This window comes from Alexandromys fortis, unplaced genomic scaffold, assembly GCF_014885135.2.
Source record: "Alexandromys fortis isolate MF-2015 unplaced genomic scaffold, M_Fortis_MF-2015_v1.1 scaffold_10, whole genome shotgun sequence".
Lineage (NCBI taxonomy): Eukaryota > Metazoa > Chordata > Mammalia > Rodentia > Cricetidae > Alexandromys > Alexandromys fortis.
Window position 1 is genome coordinate 4,146,607 of NW_026067895.1, and position 20,323 is coordinate 4,166,929.

Here is a 20,323-nt window from a genome sequence, read left to right on the forward strand (position 1 = left end):
AGGCTATTGCATGGGTGGTACTGATTTTCCCCCCTCAGGAAACAAGCAAGGCAAGGCAGCCTCTGGAGGAATGCAGCTGCTGTCAATCACAGGGGTGGCAGAATGGGGTGTTTTCTCATTAAAGTAAGTAGCATATCTCTTTAAAGAGTAACTTTCCCTTACCAACTCTCAGATCATTCAAGACAAAGTTCAGGAAGAAAGGAGAGTTAGTGCTGACTCCTTCCCTTAGCAGCTGAATAAACACCCTCACTCCTGAACAGTGCCTCACTGTAACATTGAGAGCTGTTTTCAGGGAACTATAAACTTAAAATAGTATCTCGATCCTTGAGGGTGGTTACCCCGACTGATACTCAAATTGCCCCCATCTCACGGCTGGGCATCCTGCTCTCCTTGTCATTCCAGTATGGTGGCCCTCGCAGTCTTCTGAAGCTGCCTTCTCTTCCAGTCACAAGATATTCAGTTCATCATGGACATTTAATGAACAAGAGCTGGCACTGGCCATTTCTCAAAGGGGCCTTGTTCCTTTCGATGAGAGTAATAGATTATTACTGGGTTGTCCACTTTTCTAAGGCCCTCTTCACAGATAAAAGATGATCTTTTTCCCAATTCAAATGAAGGACTTCTGTGTTTCTTCTTCATTTCACTGGCTGACACCTGCACATCCTCCTCCTCCATGCTGAGAACCCACAATGGACACCAGCGACCTGCTGACTCAGCTGCCCTCAAACACAAGCCTCAAACACACAGAAGCCCTGGAGCATTTGCCGGGCAGGATGGGCACTATTTATTTATTTGTTTACTTACTTATGTCATTACTTGTTGGCATTCTGTTTCATCTGATATAGTCACTAGAGATGTTTAGTCGGATTGCAAGTTTTATGGAGAGAAAATACTTCCTCTCCGCATGGCTGAGCTTACTGCCAGCGTATGATTAAAGTCATCTGATTCATTTTGTTCTTAATTTTTAGGGACTGCTTTTAATTATTTAATTTTACAGCCATATAAATGTTTGTATGCTTCCAAAGTCAAATCTTCAAAACAAATTATATTTTTTTAATTTATTTATTATGTATATAGTGTTCTGGGCACCAGATCTCATTATAGATGGGTGAGAGCCATCATGTGGTTGCTGGGAATTGAACTCAGGACCTCTGGAACAGCAGTCAGTTCTCTTAACCTCTGAGCCATCTCTCCAGCCCCAATAAATTATAATTTTAAAAAATCTATCTTTTCTTCCTTCAAATAGAGAAAACTAATTTTTAAGTAATATTTTCCAACTTTTTCCTTATTTTCAATGTCAGAAAATAGAAGCATATCTGTTTCTCACCCTTTCTTAGTTAAGTGAGGCATAATATATGCAATTTTATCTAGCTGTGTTCCACTTGAATTACATCAGAACAGTATGTGAAAGATATTTCTTTGTATGGCTGCAGAATTCCATCTGTGGCCACAATGAAACTTATTCAACTATTTCCTAGTGATGAAAAAACAATTACTGTCGATGATATGTGACTATAAATGTGTCAAAAAGCGAGACTGCGTGCATATCTCTCTGTAAATACATACTTAAAATAATATTATTTTACAATCCAGAATATTACGGCTACATGGAACAGTGGAGCCCTATGTTGACATCTCTGGTATGCATGTAGTGGTAGAGAACATTAGCTGGGCTTACCATGTCAGTGATGTAGATAATATCACCTTCTTCAAAGTACAGTTCATCTGGCTAGAAGGAAAGAACAAACATTAGCTCCATGCGATTTTTCCTATCTTCGAATACAATGATTTCTTTCATTTTTAAAATTTAAATCCCAAAGTATTCTTTTTCTTTCTTTCTTTTTTCCTTCCTTCCTTCCTTCCTTCCTTCCTTCCTTCCTTCCTTCCTTTCTTTCTTTCTTTCTTTCTTTTTTGTTTTTTTAAAGACAGATTTTCTCCGTGTAGCTTTGGAACTTGTCCTACAACTCTTTCTCTGTAGACCAGGCTGGCCTCGAATTCATAGAGATCCGCCTGCCTCTGCCTCCCAAGTGTTGAGACTAAAGGGGTGCAACACCACCGCTCAGCTACAATATTACTTCTGTATATTAACATCAACAATAAATTATACAACAAAATATTATAGTAAATTAATACTTGAATTCTAAAGCTGGATTTGTCCCATGATAAATGTTTTCAAAGAATTGTTTCATGAGAGTTTCTAACATCTTGTACATCCTTTTATCACAAAGCAAAGGATGATCCCTCTTAAAAGTTATGGTAGATATACACAGATACATAATACATATACATGCATATATAAATATGTGTGATATACACACACGCACATATGTATACATGCATGTATGCATGTATCTATGTAGACATGTGGATAAATGTCCAAAATCAAGACTATGGAAAATATTAATACTTATATTTGCTTATTTTCAGAAAACTATTACCTGGTCTTTATGCTGAGAGAGATTGAGTGTTTATCATACAGGAATAATATATTATATTAATTGTATATTAACATATAATTCAGCTTTGACAGCCTAAAGAACTAAAATACAAGAAGTCATCCAGAAACTAGCAACTCTAGGTGCTAACTTCATAGCTAGTACCTTCACATTGGCCTGATCATAAGTGCCCTGCGAACTCTCTGAAGAAAGCTTGCACTTGGTTTACACATCTCATTTCTGCCAGCAGATAACACCATGACTTTCTGAGTAAACAGGAAGTCCAATGCCCACTGAAAAAGAATCTCAGATACTGACAGAGGCTAAAAAACACCAAGTACAGACACAGGAAGAAATGATGATTATGCGCAAATTATGCACAGGGATTTTCCAAATTTGTTGCTATTACCAAGTATACTTTACAATACTTGCAGGAAAATGTCTAGAAAAAAAGACTTTTTATTTCTGCCTATTCCACATATTGAAAAATTATACTAGTGAAACAAATTATTTCGCCCATTCATCCCCCCAAGTGCTTGCCTCCCCTCAGGGGCAGACTGGGATGAGGACATATGACTCTGCCCTATAATGGACTGCTATTCAAAGCTGATCCACACACACCATTTCCCTGAATATAAACAAAGACTGTTAGCAACTGCATCGTGCTTGAAGCAACCGCAATATGAAGTCAGATGAAAGATTCGCCGTATATAAAACTTAGTGACTGGTGACTGATGATGTCCCCCACACGACTGGCTTCCTTGAAAGGCAACTTCCTAGCGCATTTATTGCCTTTACACTTTGATTTACAGCACAAGTTACCCAAAACTAGTTAAACCCACTGGACCTGAGGAAGTGCACTGTAACTTCATTTGAAATAATACTCAGGAGCAGAGAAACAAAAGACCTCTGAGATTTTTCTCTAGGCATTGTTTTGAAGATGGATGACCGATAATACTTTCGATAGGCCGCAGACACAGAAAGTGATTAGACAGACCGTTTCCTTTAACACGAGCTGCAAACGGGATCCTCTGAGGACACTTAAGCGAGTCCCACATTCATCACCACAGCACAGCACTGAACACAGGGGCCATCTCAGAGCATTAAGGTGGCATCTTATCGTCTCTCCTTAGAAAGTGCCAAGGCATGGGAATGGTGTGTTTGGTGTGTGTGTGTGTGTGTGTGTGTGTGCTCACGCACGCAGGGGTGGGGGTGGGGTGACCTGCAGCTACGTCTATGCTGGCTGCACTTCCTGGAGTTCTCTAAGGGTCAGATGTGCCCAGTCCACGTTAGAGATGTCCGAGGCCATTTCTGTGCTGTTCCTGCCCACGCACTCACAGCTCACAATAGCCCTCTTCAGTCCGCACCTTGCAGGAGTCAAGGAGCTGCCTTTCCCTCTTGCTTTAGTCGCCTTCAAAAGCCAGTTCTGCCTAAGTTTCCATCTTTAGTAAGATCACTCACCCACGAAACAAACAAAAATATGAAGAAAATCTCTGCCAAAAAAAAAAAAAAGCCTGAAATACACAACAGACCTGAGTGTACATATATGCACACATCAAGTCTCTAACTATTATTTCTCTGTATGAACTGAGTAGTGAGCTGGGAAATGAGAAGCGGCCACTTCTCGGGCACAGGGTTTTACTCTGGGGTGAAGGAAATGTGTCGGAACCTGGTAAAGGAAGTGGTTGCTCACCGCGGCAACTGTATTAATCCCAGAACTCAACTGTTGGCTTTAAAATGGTTAATTTTATGTTGTGTGAGTTTACCTCTGTTTTTAAAACAAAGTCAAAACTCTCAGCATCTTTTAGGTAATTCTCCTATTTTGTGGTTTGGCGAAGGGCATCTTAGGAAAATGTCACCAAGCTGAGTTGTCTGACGACGTCACAGTGCTGACCCAGCTTTAAGTGGACCACAGCTGCTCGAAAGGGGGACTGCACCTCTCTACCCCAACCCCCCACACCCAGTCAGGTTTGCTGATCAAATGAGGCAACAACCAGCAGCCAATCAGTCAGGAAGAAAAAGGTCTGGCTGTTTTATAAGTTTGCTGGGTTTTGGGGTGGGGGTGGGGGTTTGAGACAGGTTTTTACCGTACAGGCCTAGCTGTCCTGGAACTGGCTCTGTAGACCAGGCTGGCCTTGACCTCAGAAATCTGCCTGCCTCTGCCTCCTGGGATTAAAGGCATGCTCTACCACTGCCCAGCCATTTTATTAGATTTTACAGTTTATTCTCCTGTAAAAGCTCTCAAGTACAATACTACCTATATAGTATCTTCTTCCGAAAGGACAAAAGAAAGGGCTGGGTTTTCCGAGCCTGGCTAAGGGGCGGTTTATGCAATTCTTGACACTGCTGGGGACCGTACAGCCAATAAGGTAACATTACGGCTTGAAATTAGACATTACCTAAAGGAATCACATTTTCCATTAAGAACCCACAACAGACCACTTAATGTAAACTGTTCAAGGAATATTCTACTTTTACATTCCTGGCTTCGTATTCATAGAGGAGAAATGGAAAGCGGAGACCCAATTATACCATGAATACGTCATTACATCAGCTTGTTCTCTGGTTTTTAGCCACATTCTCTCACCTCTCCTTGAAGAATGACAAGGTATTAGAACAAGAAGCGAGCTACGGTAGTTACTCATGCCTTTGGTCCCAGCACTCAGGAAGCTAAGGCAGGAGGATTGCTCTAAGCTTAAGGCTGCAGAGAGAGACATTGTCTCACATAAAGCAAAAGCCAAATAATAATAATAATAATAATAAGCAATGACTGGTGCCACAGTACCAAGTGTAAATTTTTATTAGTACTGAGTGCAAATGTACATCCTCATTCCTATATATTATAGGCAGCAGAGTCCCAAGGCAGCAATTTTACTGGTTTATGCAAATATGTCTTTTTTAAAGCTTAGAAAAACTGTGATATACTTCTGAATATTTTTTAGATTTGGAAACCTAAAAATACAAAAATTATTCAAAAGTAAAATAAATTTTCCATGAATGGTCTCATTTATTATTTCATAACATTACTCATGTGTCATACACTGGTCACGGCCTTTGCAAATAGTAATTCAACCCTGTCCAACAATCCTAAGGAGTGGGGCCATTTTGTATTGCTGGATTAAAGATGAGATTGTCACACAGCACGTGCTATTCAGACTGTGAAGCCCCAACTTCCATGCCCAGCTTTTGTTTCCTCTCACAGAAACATCACACATCGCCAGTGTTGGTCAGCACAGTCTCACGGCCTAGTTCGGCGATGGTTGCTTTGGAAAACATTCCTCATCCTGACTCCTCATAAATGCAGAACAGCAATGTCGAAAACAGTTCTTTTCCCATGCAAAGTATGCTGGACCTCGCCGGAGCCTTGCAAAGACCTACTAAGCAGAACTGGGTCCTAAGCATCTCTATTTAGCAATCAGATAGAGAAAGGCTGGAGATCCCAGAGGGGAGCGTGGCTGGGATCCTACCTCAGCTTTTGGATTCCCATTCTAGACCTCCTTCTTACATTGTAAACTAGAGCAGCCTGGCACGCCTTGTGTGACCAAGCAGTCCATCTGGTTTCCTTGAGAAACCCACACTCCTCCTCCAGCCACTGTTGCTCCTCCCCGTCAATATGGTTTCCCACTGCCCAGCCAGTCCAGGCAGGTGTGTCTGTGTGACACTTCATCCAAATGGGGGCCGGGAAGAGTTAGAATCACAGAAGGCTGGGTGACGCCAGAAATACCTGTTCTTGAAACAAGACAGATAATTAGGAACTGCAACTGCTTGCTCTACCAAACCGACACATCACCAGAACCAGAGCTGGTTGCCATTCTCACCGTCTCCGGGGGTTGTAAGTTGCTAAAAGCACAACCATCATCTTCTTGCCTGTAGTATATATGCGAGCAAAGGGCTCCTAGCTTCCAGCTCATCCTTCAGTATTTCCAGGCCACAATGCTCAGCCTACTATGCCTATAGCACACTGTATATCTGGTGTGCCAAGCATACAGTGTGAAAGGACTTGGAGTTCTGTGGCCTCAGTACACTGAGCGATGTGTTCAGAATGTGGAGCATGTGGTGCTATGCACTCAGCTGTATTTTCAGTGTATTCTGTAGTGTGCTGTGAATTCGGTGGGCTGGGTATGAGGTGTGCTACACCCTCGGTGTGCTGTGCATGTGGTACATTCAATGTGTGGTTTGCTGAGCACGCTGTGCTGTGTGCTAAGGATCCTGGGTGCTGTGCTGTGCTGTGCTGTGTCTTTGTGTCATGGTGTGAGCTGTGTGTGCCTTGCGCATGACATGCTGTGTGGCCAGTGTGTTGTGTGCCCATACAAAGACGAGGACTTTCTGTTACAGGGGAACAAACAATGATTCCAGCACTGTCCAAGAGACAGGGTCACATACTCACAAAAGTATATTAATGTCTAGGAGGATGTTCAATGTTTAATAGGTAAAACAAACCCTGTCTGAGCTGCTGGTCTCCTGCTCACTAGATAAGGTGCTTCAGTAGCTAGACTGACAGAAGGGAGAACATGAAGGACTGGGGATGACAGAACGTGGAATGGCCGTTACTGATCCTAGGACCAGCATGTCAAAAATTATAGCCACATTTTAAAGAGAGAATACTTTTAAAATTACCCAATGAGTTAAATATGTATTTCTCCTGTATATTCATTAATAACTAAGAACTTAAGAAATAGCACGGAGAAACTTTCTCCACAGAAGATATGGAGATAAATTAGAAATCAGTATACCAAACAAAGAAAAGATATTTGTAAATGTCTATCAATATAGCAACCAGTACTCAGCAGCAATAGCGACCCCTACAGCTGCTGCCGCCTTTGCATTATCACGGTTCTCGCTAAAAACAACAGAGACCAAGGTGAAGTCCTCTCCAGGTCACAAGCAGCGAAAAAGGAAGACAAATCAGAGAGCCTAGCACAGGCTCTGAACCTGGGTTCTGCTCCCCAGATGGGACCCGCCTGGACAGTACTGTGCCTGAGCAGGTCACAGTAAGAGGCACCCACTCCTCATGGGAGTGCTCAGCGCAGTATTTATGGAGGGGCTAACAGTTCATATGGGCATAGAGGGGGCCACACCAGGGGTCCAGAGAAGGTGCAGAGATGGGTTCTCCTGAGTCCTCGGGGTGATACAAGGAGGAGGAGGGGCAGCGGCCAGGGGCACTGGGAACAAGAGCTACACCACAGAGGGCCACACAGTGAAATACAGATGTGCAGCAGACAGGGGACCGAAGCCACACACTGGAAACATTAACCTAGCGGGGAAGCTTGAGTCATCCTGGAAGTGAGGAAAAGCAGAAGGTCAGGAGGAACCACACAATCTGGAGGAAGCCAGTGAGGAAGGACAACAGGGACTCAGCTAAGGACACCTGGAGAGAGAGAGTGTCAAGAGTCACTGCAGTCCCTACCCTCAGGGAAGACAGGCCTCATTCTACAGGAAGCTTGTGTGGCCTCCTGCTTGTTTGGTCTGGAGGAGCAACTGATGATGCTGTGAGCTCTCCTCCATAATTATCCTCCCTGAGTCATCCTGATCCCATCAGAGACATCCCTGTGAGCGAAGTTAAAGTTAAAGATGACTCTGGGCTCAGGCCACTACCTGTCATGCCTTTTGAGCTTCCTCCCCAATTCTGGGCTGCTGTTCCAACTCCCAGCACCTCAAAGTGTGACTGTCCTCAGAGACAGGGTCTTTTTTGAGACAAAATTTCTCTATGTAGCCCTGGCTGTCCAGAAACTCACTCTGTAGACAGGCTGGCCTCGAAATCTGCCCGCCTCCGCCTCTGCTTCCCAAGTACTGGGATTAATGGCGTGTGGCACCATCTCCTAGCCAAAGACGGTCTTTATTGAGATGATGAAGATACAATGAGGGCTTCGAGGAAGACCCTAACCCAACCCAACTGGCATCCATGAACACCGACACACTCAAGGAGAGGCCACGTAAGGACACGGGGGAGAAGGTGACTGTGGACTGTGACAGGCCTCAGAAGAAACCAGCCCTGCTGTCAACGCAATCTGGGGCCTCTGGCTTCCAGGATTATGAGGAATTGTATGCCTGTGGCTAAAATTTCAGGTCTCTGATTCTGCTGCAGCAGCCCCCTCCATACATGTTCTGCCTACCTCCTGGGGTGAGAGAAACAGCCCTTTCTGTCTAGAAGCCTGGTATCTCTGAAGTCTGGGAAAGTCTGAGTATGCAGACTTGGGCTATTAGTCTGTGGCTGCTGGTCACCAAGTGATGGACCTCAAATAGGAACCTTCTGTCAGTACTGCGGGGCGGCTGTAGAGTGAGCAGCGAGCAGTATTCCCATGTTCAAATAAGGAGCTGGGTAGAGGTTTAGAAAATGGCAGATTGTGGTCTTCCGCAGTGCCCTGGACTGGCAGCGTGAATCAGCACTCCACGTGCAAGACACAGGCAAATGATGCTGGATGCTATGGAGAAACTATGGATGCTACGGAGGGTGCTCCAGTGTCCTTCCTGTTGCTAAAACACTCTGACCAAATGCAGCTGAGTGAAGGAAAGGGCTGATGTGGCTTACACTTCCATCATGAGGGAAACCATCAGGACGGGAACCCAAGCAGGAGCCCTGAGAAACCATGGAGGAATGGCGCTTGCCGGCTCCTTCAAGCTTGGCCAGCTTTCTTATATGTCACTGAGTTGTGGCTGCACATCCAGTGTGTGACACAAAACAGGGGCTCACTAAACCATGAGTGGGTGGGTGGACCCCTGGATTCACAGAGAAAAGTGTACACAGAAGAGATGGAAGAATAATAAATAATAAAAGGAGGTTGTGAAGAGGTATGAGGTAGAGGGTCAAGGAGAGGATGAGGAAGGTTGATGTGTGAGCAAAGCTAAGATTGGAGTCTCTGTAGTTTAGATATTTTTGTGTGCAGGCCACTTGGTGACTTGAAAACAGATGTCCCCACACCCAAGGAGAGAAGCAACGTGAGGGAGTCTCTGACCTCCAAACCCGGGCCATGTGAATCAACCTGAGGCTTATGAGCTCCACTCACTGGGGGAGAGCGGTGGGGAAGGACTGAACACTCATCCTGTGCATTACGTACAGCATGGCAGAAAGTACAGGCTACTCAGGCCAACATAGGTGTCTAAATAAAGTCACCTTAGGTTGCTGTGTCAATTTCACAGTTTACATCAGAATACTTACAGTCCTGGGTTCAAACGTATACAGTGCTCTGAAGACTTTAACTTGCCCTAAAAGAAGAAAGAAAAAAACTGATCAATTCTCTTATTTCGAACTTTATTCTAACTTGTTATCGATTTTCCGCCATTAGAATTCCCAAATTAAAAGTCTATTTTGGACTGTTTAGAGTAGTGGTCTTCAAACTTCCTAATGCTGTGATCCTTTAACCGTTCCTCATATTGCCGTGACCCCCAGCCATAAAATTATTTTTGTTGTTACTTCATAACTGTGATTTTCCTACTGTTACAGATCATAATGCAAATATCTGTGTTTTCCAATGGTCTTAGGTGACCCTGTGATAGGTTGTCTGATCCCCCAAAGGGGTCATGACCCATAGCTGAGAACCACTGCTTTAGAGGCAGTACCTTTTCCCCATAGGATGCATCTTTAAAATGCTTAGTGCATGAGAGCAACAGTAACCACAAGTCTTTGGGGGACAGCTTTGTTTGACAGGAATTACAGATTTGCACTGTATCTCTGCCCATGAGGACACAGTCCTAACAGTAATGTCAAACCTAAAAATAAAAAGCTGAGGGGTAGACGGGACTGGAGAGATGGCTCAGCAGTTAAGACCACTTGTCTCCCTTCCAGAAGACCCAGTACAGAAGCCAGCACACAGCTCACAACTGCCTACAAATCCATTCCAGGGGACCCAACACCCTCTTCTGGTCTATACAGGAACCTGCATACATGCAGCATATATACACACATGGACAAATAAATGAATAGTAAAAATAATCTTGAAGATAATTAAATAAGCTAGATATGGTGGTGCACACCAGCAATCTCAGTATTCCAGGGGACAGAGGCTGGCAGATCTGTTTGAGTTTGAGGTCAGCTTGGTCTACATAACAAGTTCTAGGTCACCTAGAGCTACACAGAGAGATTCTGCCTCAAAACATAATAAATAAGGTTGAACATCTTAACAAAAAAATTAAGAGCAATATAAATGTGTTTACAATTTTGAAATCTATCCATTAGGACCGTATATTCTCAAAAAGAACAGAAAGTGGAGGAAAAGGAAAGAACATGTAAGAGCAGTATCACCCCTCCACCCCACACGCTCCCCAGCACTCCATATCATTTACACTGGTCCTCTCCGTCTGAGGGAATGGGTCCAAATTCTTCAGTTTCCCAGCACCTACTAGATAGTACATATAGTATAAAGTTAAGTTCAAGTTCACAAAATTAATACAAATTAATACACTGTATATATATATATATATATATATATATATATATATATATGGTCTACAGCAAACATGGGGGTGCATTTTATAAAATAAGTAGGTTAAGAAAGAGATCAAGATAGGAGAACTATCTATTGAAATCAGTGGTTCTCAACCTTCTTAATGTGACAATCCTTTAATACAGTTCTTTCTTCATGTAGTGGTGATCACCCAACCACAAAAATCATTTTTATGCTACTTTATAAGTTTTGCTCAATTTTAATATGAATATCTCTGTTTTCTGATGGTCTTAGGTGACCCCTGGAAAAGGGTGGTTGACCCACTAAAGGGGTTGTGACCCACCACCCTCTGATTGACAAGTTGATAATACTTCAGTTCACGTTCTGGAAGATCCTTTAGAGACAGTATCCAAACCAAGTCTGTCATTCAAAACTGGCCTCCAAAGTAAATAAGGTAGCTTATTTCAGAGAAGATATTTTTATCTTACACTTTTTTGTTAGTATTTGAACATATTTTATAATAAAAAACATAAGGCAATATAGATATTATTTGTAACTACATGCATGCTTACTGGGAGAATTAAAAGTATCCTTGTTGAATATAATGTGGTAGGATGAAGATCTAATTTTGATGTTTCTTCAACAGACTCCCAAGTGAACAGCATAGAGACCCATACATAAGAGGCTCTGAGAAGCCGGGAGATGGTGGCGCACACATTTAATCCCAGCACTAGGGAGGTAGAGACAGGCAGATCTCTGTGAGTTCAAGGTCAGCCTGGTCTACAGAGCAAGTTTCAGGACAGGCTCCAAAGCTATAGAGAAACTCTGTCTCAAACCCCCGCGTCCCCCCTTCCCCCAAAAAAGAGGCTCTGAGAAATCCCTGCTGCAGAATGAATGGGGAGGGAGGCAAGTGCTGAAGCCAGAGCTCTAACAGTCGGCAAATCAGTAGCCGCAGCATGAGAACACTGTCCAGTGTAACCCACACAGCCACAGAAAAGCTGTTGGTGCTAGGCACATGGAGCCACTAAGCATGTACAATGTGCCTCATGTGACCAAGAGACTGAATTTTAATATCATTTCCTTTTAATGAAGTTAAACGGCCACACACGGCTGGTGACCAGCATACTGAAGGAAGAACGAGACTAGAGAAAACAAGAATGAGTCTAATGTCCATTAAGAGGGAACTACGTTAAGTCACTCCTATTTGTCAGCATGATAGAATCATTAAAAGAGAAAGCAACCAGTTAGGAAGTCAATCTACATGCCCATCAACTGGTGGGTTTACTGATGAAGAAAATAGAAGGGTTGGAGACATAGTTCAGTCAGTAGAGTGTCTGCCTAGAAAACATGAGCATGGATCTATCCCTGGAACACACATAAAAAGCTGGGGGTGGGGGCTTCTTTCTGTAATCTCAGCACAGTAGTACACAAAAGGAAGAGCCAGGCAGATTTCTGGAGCTAATGGACCAGCCAGCCTAGCCTAAACTGGAAGCTTCAAGTTCAGTGAGAGAGCCTGTCTCAAAATACAGCACGGAGAGCAACTGAGGAAAAGACCCGGTGTTGACTGCTGGCCTCCACACACAGGCACAGGTCTATGCCTGAACACACAGGTCACACACAGACCTTGGACATCCACACCATTTATGGGGCCCTTCACATTCTGAACTACATTGCTGTTTACATTTATTTCACCAATGTATGTAACATTTATACAGTGTGAAAACAGCAACCGTACTCATTTCAAGCAGGGGAGGAAATCATTCTTTACTCTAAGCATCCAGCCACAGAAGAGCAGCTCAGATTCTCAAGTGACTTAACGTGTCTACCTGAAAACTTCTTTCTGTCAGGTGTAGTGGCTCACACCTGTAACTACAGCACTCAGAGGCAGGACTGGCATGAGTATGAGACCTTCCTGGGTACATGTGCAGTTAAGATCCAGGTCGGCCTGTGCCATAGAGTGAAGAAAACCCTGTCTCAAAAACCACAGGGCTCGGGGGAGGAGCTGCCAGAGAAAGTTTTCCGCAGAGCTGATTGTTCTCAGACGGTAGAAATTAGTTATCTCGGTTACTTCAAACTTTCCAAACAGCAAGGAAGCAGTCCATTGTGATCAGCATCAACAACAGAATTTTCTAGTTCCTTACAGATAATGGCAAGGATGAACAATGTGGATAATCTTGGAAACAAGATACAATGACAACTTTACCGGGCTCCGATAAAACTCAATAAAAATTAAAGAACCTGTAAGTAAACACACAGTAAGCGAATGAACCACTAATTTGCATAACTGAAACTCTTTCGGTTTTGATGCATCCTAAACAGCAATTACCCTAATACACAGCCCAGCATCGCATCTGTGAGATCCAAAAAACACTTTAACACCGGCCACCATTTACTGCTTCTTAGTGGAGCCTTTTGTAGATCCCATTTGCTCCTTGTTCTAAAATATCAGGGAAAATTGAGTCAAGTAGAAATGAATGAAAGAATGTAAGAGAAACATCCAGAGGCTGAGAAATCATGAAATCAGTAGATTGTTCAGGGCAATGGGGACCGAATATTGTTAGAACAATTAATACTAATACGTACTCCTCTGGTCCTTCTGACATTGAGTTAACTCTGGGCATTATTTCACAGATGGACTCCAGGCTTACAGCAGAGTCTAGGGGGAAAATTCTGCTTTTTGCTGCCATCCTAACAGACATCCAACAACAGGCATAGCAACAGACCAAGGGCACACACTGGTCAATTCCAAATTTACTCAAGGAAGGCCAATGTCAGAGAGCCGTGCCACTGTACATGCAACGCATGCTCTCTTGGGCTTGCTCTGCACCATTTTCTCACACAAGCATGGTTACATAGAACAGGGAGGCCTGGGAGTTGAGAAACTGTGGGAATGGCCTCAGGTTGGGACTCATCAGAACGAAGGCCCCGAAAAAGACCCAACACAATCTCTGTCTTAAACATGGGCTGCGTCTGGGATGGCCCAGCAGCATCTGAATGGCACTGCAGGACACCTGCCAGTCTCTGAGTTAAGCAGTACTAACCACCACCACTGGCCATGGCCACCGTTTCTGAGGTCTCTTTTCCAGCCTTGCCCTTCCCCTTTCTCACTAACCCCCTGCTGCCGCTAGAGAAGAGGAGACCACCAGCAGCCAACAGCAGCCTCTTCCTCTGGAGGAAGGCTGGCTCAGACTTCAAACTGTGAAGGTGAAGGTCATAGGTGGGTGAAAGCAGAGGGAGGGGATCTGGTCCTTCACAAGCAGGAGAAAGGAAGTGTGGGCTGCTCCAGTGTTTATCTTTGCACCTCTGGAACAACACTTAGATGACTTCGGATTTGTTAAAAACATTAAATCTATCTTGTTAGTGAAGGGCTGAGCTTCAGATAACTATTCACAGAAGTGTATTCAACTGGCATATACAAATGCACAAAAGAGTGAAAACAGAGTTACTCTATAAAACTCGTCCTATAAAACAATAAAAATAATGATAAAAGAGCCAAGTGTCAGGTATGAGCTATTTCTTCTGGAGTTGTTGGCTAGTGTCTTAGCTAGGGTTTCTATAAATGGAAGAAAACACTATAAGCATAAGCAACTTGGAGACGAGGGTTTATTTCTGTGCGCTTCCACATTACAGTCCTTCACTGAAGGCAGTCTGGGCAGGAACTCGGAGGCAGGACCCGATGCAGAGCCTGTGGAGGAATGCTGCTTCCTGGTTTGCTCTCCACCACTGGCTCAGCCTTTCTTACGGCTCCCAGAACCACCAGTCCAGGGATGGCACCATCATAGTGAGCTAACTGGACCCTCTCACATCAATCAAGAAAACATACCACAGTCTTGCCCAGAGGCCACTCTCTGGTGGGTGAATTTCCTCAATTAATGTTCCCTCTTCCCACGTGACTCTGGTTTGTGTCAGGTTGACATAAAACTAACCAGCATAGCCAGGGAGGTCCCTTAGGCCCACAAATATTCCAAGCTTTCGTAAATACTCTAGGTTATCATCCAGAATATGGAGGTAAGACCTTATTACTAAACACACCACATGCTTAAGTCATAAAACATTGTGAAATAAGCTGGCGTTGTGTTGTGCTCTTTTTTAAATTGTTGCTAACTTTTAATCCACAGCTGTCCAAAACAGTAACTGCAATTCTGCTCCTAGATGCTGTCAGCAGTATCAGCAGCGTTAGGCCAGGAGGGCCACAGCCTGGGGAAATTCTATTCCCTAGGTGCTACGAAGGGAACTTAACTAAAACTTAGTTCCTCTATAGAACTCAAGATTCAAGGTTTGAGGTAGAATTCTGCTCCTCAGAAAGACTGAAGAACAAGTAGCTCACGTCCTCTCCTCGTGTGCCTCCAAAAGCCCTCATGAATCTCTTGGCCCCTCCATAAAAAAAAAAATGCTTCTCCACCTGGCTCCTCCCTACCACTTCCTGTCAGTTAGTTGCTGTTGCAGCCTCCTGACTGCAGCTGAATTTTATTTAATCAAACACATCTTTGCACCATTAAACAAATGTTCCAGAGCATAAACAAAGTAACACACCTTAAAATAACATTCAACGAAGGTGTTGACCTTGACAGTTCATCCTACACAGTACTGGAAGGTGCTATTCAAGTACTAGGTAAGAAAACTAGTATCAGTCATGACCAGCTATGAATTCCGCAAGCTATAACAATTGACTGGCCTAGAAGGCATGCTCAGAAAATGGAATACTATTAGCAATAAAAAGAAATGAACTAACAAGTCATGAAAAGACTTCAATGCATATTTCTAAGTAAAAGAGATCAATCTAAGAAGGCCACGTATCTCGGTGATTCTAACTATGTGACTTTCCGGAACAGGGAAAGCTATAGAGACAGCACAAAGATCAAAGGGAAGAAAAGAGGGGGCAAAGATAATCTTTAGAGCAGTGAAATGATTGTGTTGTGCTGTAATAGTGGATACATATGCCTATGAATTTATCTATAGGTGATAGTGATGTTATCAGTGCTGGCGGGTGTATTAGTTGGGGTTCTCTAAATGAAGAGGACCAACAGAATGAATACATATTTTAAAAGGAAATTTATTAGACTGGCTTATAGGATATAATCTGGATAGTCTAATATAACAGTGTTGTGGAATATTAGTTTAAGATGTATTACATTCATTTATGCTGTGGGATACTTGTTTAATGATACAAAAGATGTGTTACATTTGTTTAACTCTGTAAAGCTGTGTTACTCTGCCTGCCTAAAAACAACCCGATTGTTCTAATAAAGAGCTGAATGGCCAATAGCTAGGCAGGAGAGAGAAATAGGCAGGGTTGCCAGGCAGAGAGAATGAATAGGAGGAGTAGTGAGAAAAGGAAGAGGAGAGGAGGACACCAGGGGCCAGCCACCCAGACACATAGACAGCCACAGAGTAAGAATGAAAGATATATAGAATAAAGAAAGGTAAAAAGCCCAGATGCAAAATGTAGTTAAAGAGAACCGGGATAATTTAGGTTAAAAAAGCAGGCTGGGAACAAGCCAAGTTAAGGCCAGGCATACATAAGTAAGAATAAGTCTCCATGTATTTATTTGGGAGCTGGGTGGTGGGCCCTCAAAGAGTAAAAAAACCAACTACATACCAGGAAAAACAGTGATCCAATATCACATTCTAGAACAGACTACAGAAACTAATGCACCACCAAAAACTTGAAAGATGCAGGGTTGGTGGTACTCGCCACCAACATCTCCCTTTAACCCTATTTGGCCTACGTAACCCTATTTGGATCATGGAACATGCAGATGACTATCACTAGTAAGCTGACTGGACCAAGTGAGCAGGAGGCAACAAACACCTTGGACTTGTTGGTAATGTGTATGTACATCAGAGCACAGGAAATAAATCCATTCAAGAGTGTTCTACCTCAGTAAAATTTCTAGTCCTATAGTGTGGAGTGTGTATAGATATTCTAAGGTTAAGGATAAGTTGTACCCAGTGCCTCCTACTTCCAAGAAAGAGGTACAGTGCTCAGTGGGCCTACTTGGATTTTGGAGGCAACACATTCTTCACTTAGGTTTGTTTCCCTTGCCTATACACCAAGTGGCTCAGAAAGAAGTCAGCTTTGAATGGGACCTGGAACAAGAGAGTGATCTTAATCAGGCCCTGGACGCTCTAACACTTGGATTATATGACTGGCTGACAGTACCTGAGGTGTCACTGGCAGACAAGGTTACTGTCTGGGGTCTTCAGCGGGCTGCTATGCATAAATCACTGCAGAGGCTAGGGATTTAGAAGCAAGGCTCTATCATTGTGTACTGACTGATCTCCCTTGTGAAGACAGCTCTTAACCCACTATCAAGCCTTAGCGGAACTTTAGGGGTGGGGCACCAAGTTACCATGTGATCTAAACTGAGTATTATCTGTTCCCACTGATGGCTTCGTGGAGTGTGCTTTGTGATCGGTTGCCTAAGGAAGAGAAGACTTGGGCTTGGTTTACTGATGGTTTATTCAGGCACCACCCAGAAGTTGCCAGCTTCAGTGTTACCACCCCTTTCGGGGAAATCCATGAAAGACACTGGGGTAAAGGAAAATATTCACAGAAGGCAGAATTTTAGGCAGTATGCATGATCTTACACTTTGCTTGTAAGGAGAAATGGCCAGATTGTGACTATTTACCAAAACATGAACTGCGGCCAGTGGTTTGGCTGGATGGCCAGAGACTTGGAAGAAGCACCATAGAAAACTTGGTGAGAAAGGAATTCTCATTAGAAATATGTGGGCAGAGCCCTCCAAATGGACAACGTGTCTGAAGATACTGCAGCTCCATGTAAATGCTCAGCAAAAGATGACCTCAGCATAGAGGCTAACAATCATAGATTGGATAACCCATCCTAAGGATCGATCATTAGCCTCTTTCCCCAGTCATCCCTGCCCTGGTCAAAACAAAGTTGGGTGGGTCCTTGAACAAAATAGCTATGGTGGCAGAGATGCAGGTTATTTAAAGGTTTTTACAGCCCAATAAGCCTCTCCACCAATACAATAATCCAAATCAGACCAAATCAAACCAAATTAGAAAAAGCCCAGGTTTAATGGATACTAATGCTCCCGGGTAGCCTCCCAGCCCCAAGGGATGGAGCCCCTAAAGGATGGAGATGGAAAGGAAGACCAGAAAACCAAGTGTCTGTTCTCTGGGGGGCAGTTTAAATACCCTGTGGGAGTGGTCTTGGGCCTCTTTGGGGAGGGGTCACCATTTGGCAGGCTTTCTCAGAGGTGCGACTCCCAGAGGAGGGGGCTTGGGATGGAACTTTCCACTCAAATAGTTATATAGGGGCTTGATAATACAGACTTCCACTGACCAAGGCTGACTTGGCTGCAGCTCCTGCCAAGTGGTGGATCTACCAACAACCAAGACCAACACGTTGACATGGCTCCATTCCCCTGAATGACCAGTCAGCTACGATGCCAGGCTGATTGTGCTTTCTTTGTGGAAAGGGCATTGCTTTGGTCTTACTGGGATAAATTCTTATTCTAGTTATAGACTTGCCTTTGCTGCATGTAATGCATCTGCAAAAACTAGCCACAGTGATCCTACAGAATGCCTTATCCACCATCATGACATTCGATCATCATTTATTTCACACACTATTGCTTCTGACCAAGGAACTCGTGGTCAAAGGATTGCAACAGGGGGTGCATGCTCATGGAATCCACTAGCCTTACCATGTTCCCCACCGTTCTAAAACACATGGCTTGATAAAACGGTGGAGGTGGAATAGCCTTTTAAATACTCAGTTACAGCGTCAATGGTAGTAACAGGCTGGACAGCAGAGGCAGGGTTCTCCAGAAGATGATATATTCTTTGAATCAGCATCCAACACATAGTACTTTCTCTCCTACAGCTAGGATTCAAGGGTCCAGGAATAGGGAGTGGACTAGGAAATGGTCCCACTCAACACACGGACACACACAAACTGCTTCCTGTTCTTATGCTCTGCTGGCCTAGAAATTGGCACCAGAAAGTGGGCTGTTGCTATGAAGAATCTGTGCTTTTTAAGAGGAATTTGGAACCCTGGACTAGAAAGCAGTTGGATGCTATAAGCAGAGCTTAAAGAACCATTCACATGGGAACTTAAAATCATTGTTATACGGACAGCTGAGTGGACCATGGAAGCCCAACTCACAGGTTTTCAGAGGGAAGCAAGGGCTTTACTAGCACTGGGCTAGAGGCCATTTCTGTAATATTTTGGCAAAAAAAAAAAAAATCTGCTTACAGTCTGCCCCTGTCCTAAGAACTTGCCTAAGGTTAAAAAAGTGATGGATTGATTTCCTTGGGTATGGTTATTATCGGTAACTTTTACATAGCCTACAATGAGAAAAGAGCAAGTAGGGCAAAACATACAGTTTAGGGAGAAAAAGAACTTCAGGAAGTTAGAGGTTTGAAGCTGTAATTGTTAGAAATTAGAGGGGCCTACTCTGCTCTGGAACAAAAGGAGGATGCCCTCAGGGCAAGATCCCACTGGCTAACCTTCCAACCTGCAGTGGAGAGCTGCAGGCATCTTCTCCTCATAGCAACTAAATAAACACTCCACTACTAATGTGATTCAAGGGGGTAACATCCATCTCACACAGGCAGCTGAACTTGGCCATGTAGTTCATGTCTACTTGACACTGGCTTCACAGGCATGAAGGTTCCAAGAATGACGGGGTTGTGCATGGTTTCAAAGAGTTGCTGAGGTCAGTCAGTGTATAACAAGGGAGTCTTTGCATGAGGCCATGAGAGGGCAAGAGGCTGTGAAAAGCCATTGTGTAAAGCTGTCAAGGAAAGTCTGGGTTGCAGAGGACAACCTGCTAGAGATGCCAGAGCCATGAAATAGGGCCAAGCAGAGCTATAGAGGGAATAGAATCAGGAAGGGGGGGGGAGGAAGGGAGGGAGGGAGGGAGGGAGGGAGAGAGAGAGAGAGAGAGAGAGAGAGAGAGAGAGAGAGAGAGAGAGAGAGAGAGAGAGAGAGAGGGGGCAGCAAAGCGGGAGAGGCAGAAGCTCTTATCTGAATCCTTTAAGATTATAATAGCAGACGTTGGATATGGAGCTGCAGAATTTGATGTTTACCCTGCTGGGTTCTCGTCTTGCTTTGGTTCAGTATTTCTTCACTTGGCCGCATTCCTCCCTTCTGGAATGGTAATAAAAATTCTATACTATTATACATTGGAAGTATATAATTTGCTTTTTAATTTTACAGGGGGGGTTACAATTAAGAGATTGCTGAGAGATTCAGTGTTAAGGAATATGAAAAATTACAGAAACTTTTCAAGTTGGGCTAAGTGCATTTTGCATTATGGTATGACCCTAAGCCTTCGGGGGCCAGGGAACTGAATATGGGGGTTTATGGTGAGAATGGTCCCCACAATCTCAGGCATTCAACTACTTGGTTGCTGGTTGGTGGAACTGTTTATGGAAATTTAGGTTGTGTAGTCTTGTCAGAAGTACATCACTGAGGAACAGGACTGTGATTTAAAACAACTGGCCAGCTTGCTACCTGCCCCATGCTGTGA

At 43.7% G+C, this 20,323-nt stretch overlaps 1 protein-coding gene across 1 annotated transcript in view; it reads right to left on the bottom strand.

Moving 5' to 3' along the window:
• The window catches only part of Ostf1 (osteoclast stimulating factor 1), a 52,289-nt gene that overhangs the window by 14,065 nt on the left and 17,901 nt on the right, over window positions 1–20,323 (bottom strand). The window contains exons 3-4 of the mRNA XM_050160261.1: window positions 9,592–9,638; window positions 1,679–1,729 (exon numbers count right to left, since the gene is read on the bottom strand). Of these exons, the coding sequence (XP_050016218.1) occupies window positions 1,679–1,729; window positions 9,592–9,638 (98 nt within the window). The remainder of the gene's footprint in view (window positions 1–1,678; window positions 1,730–9,591; window positions 9,639–20,323) is intronic.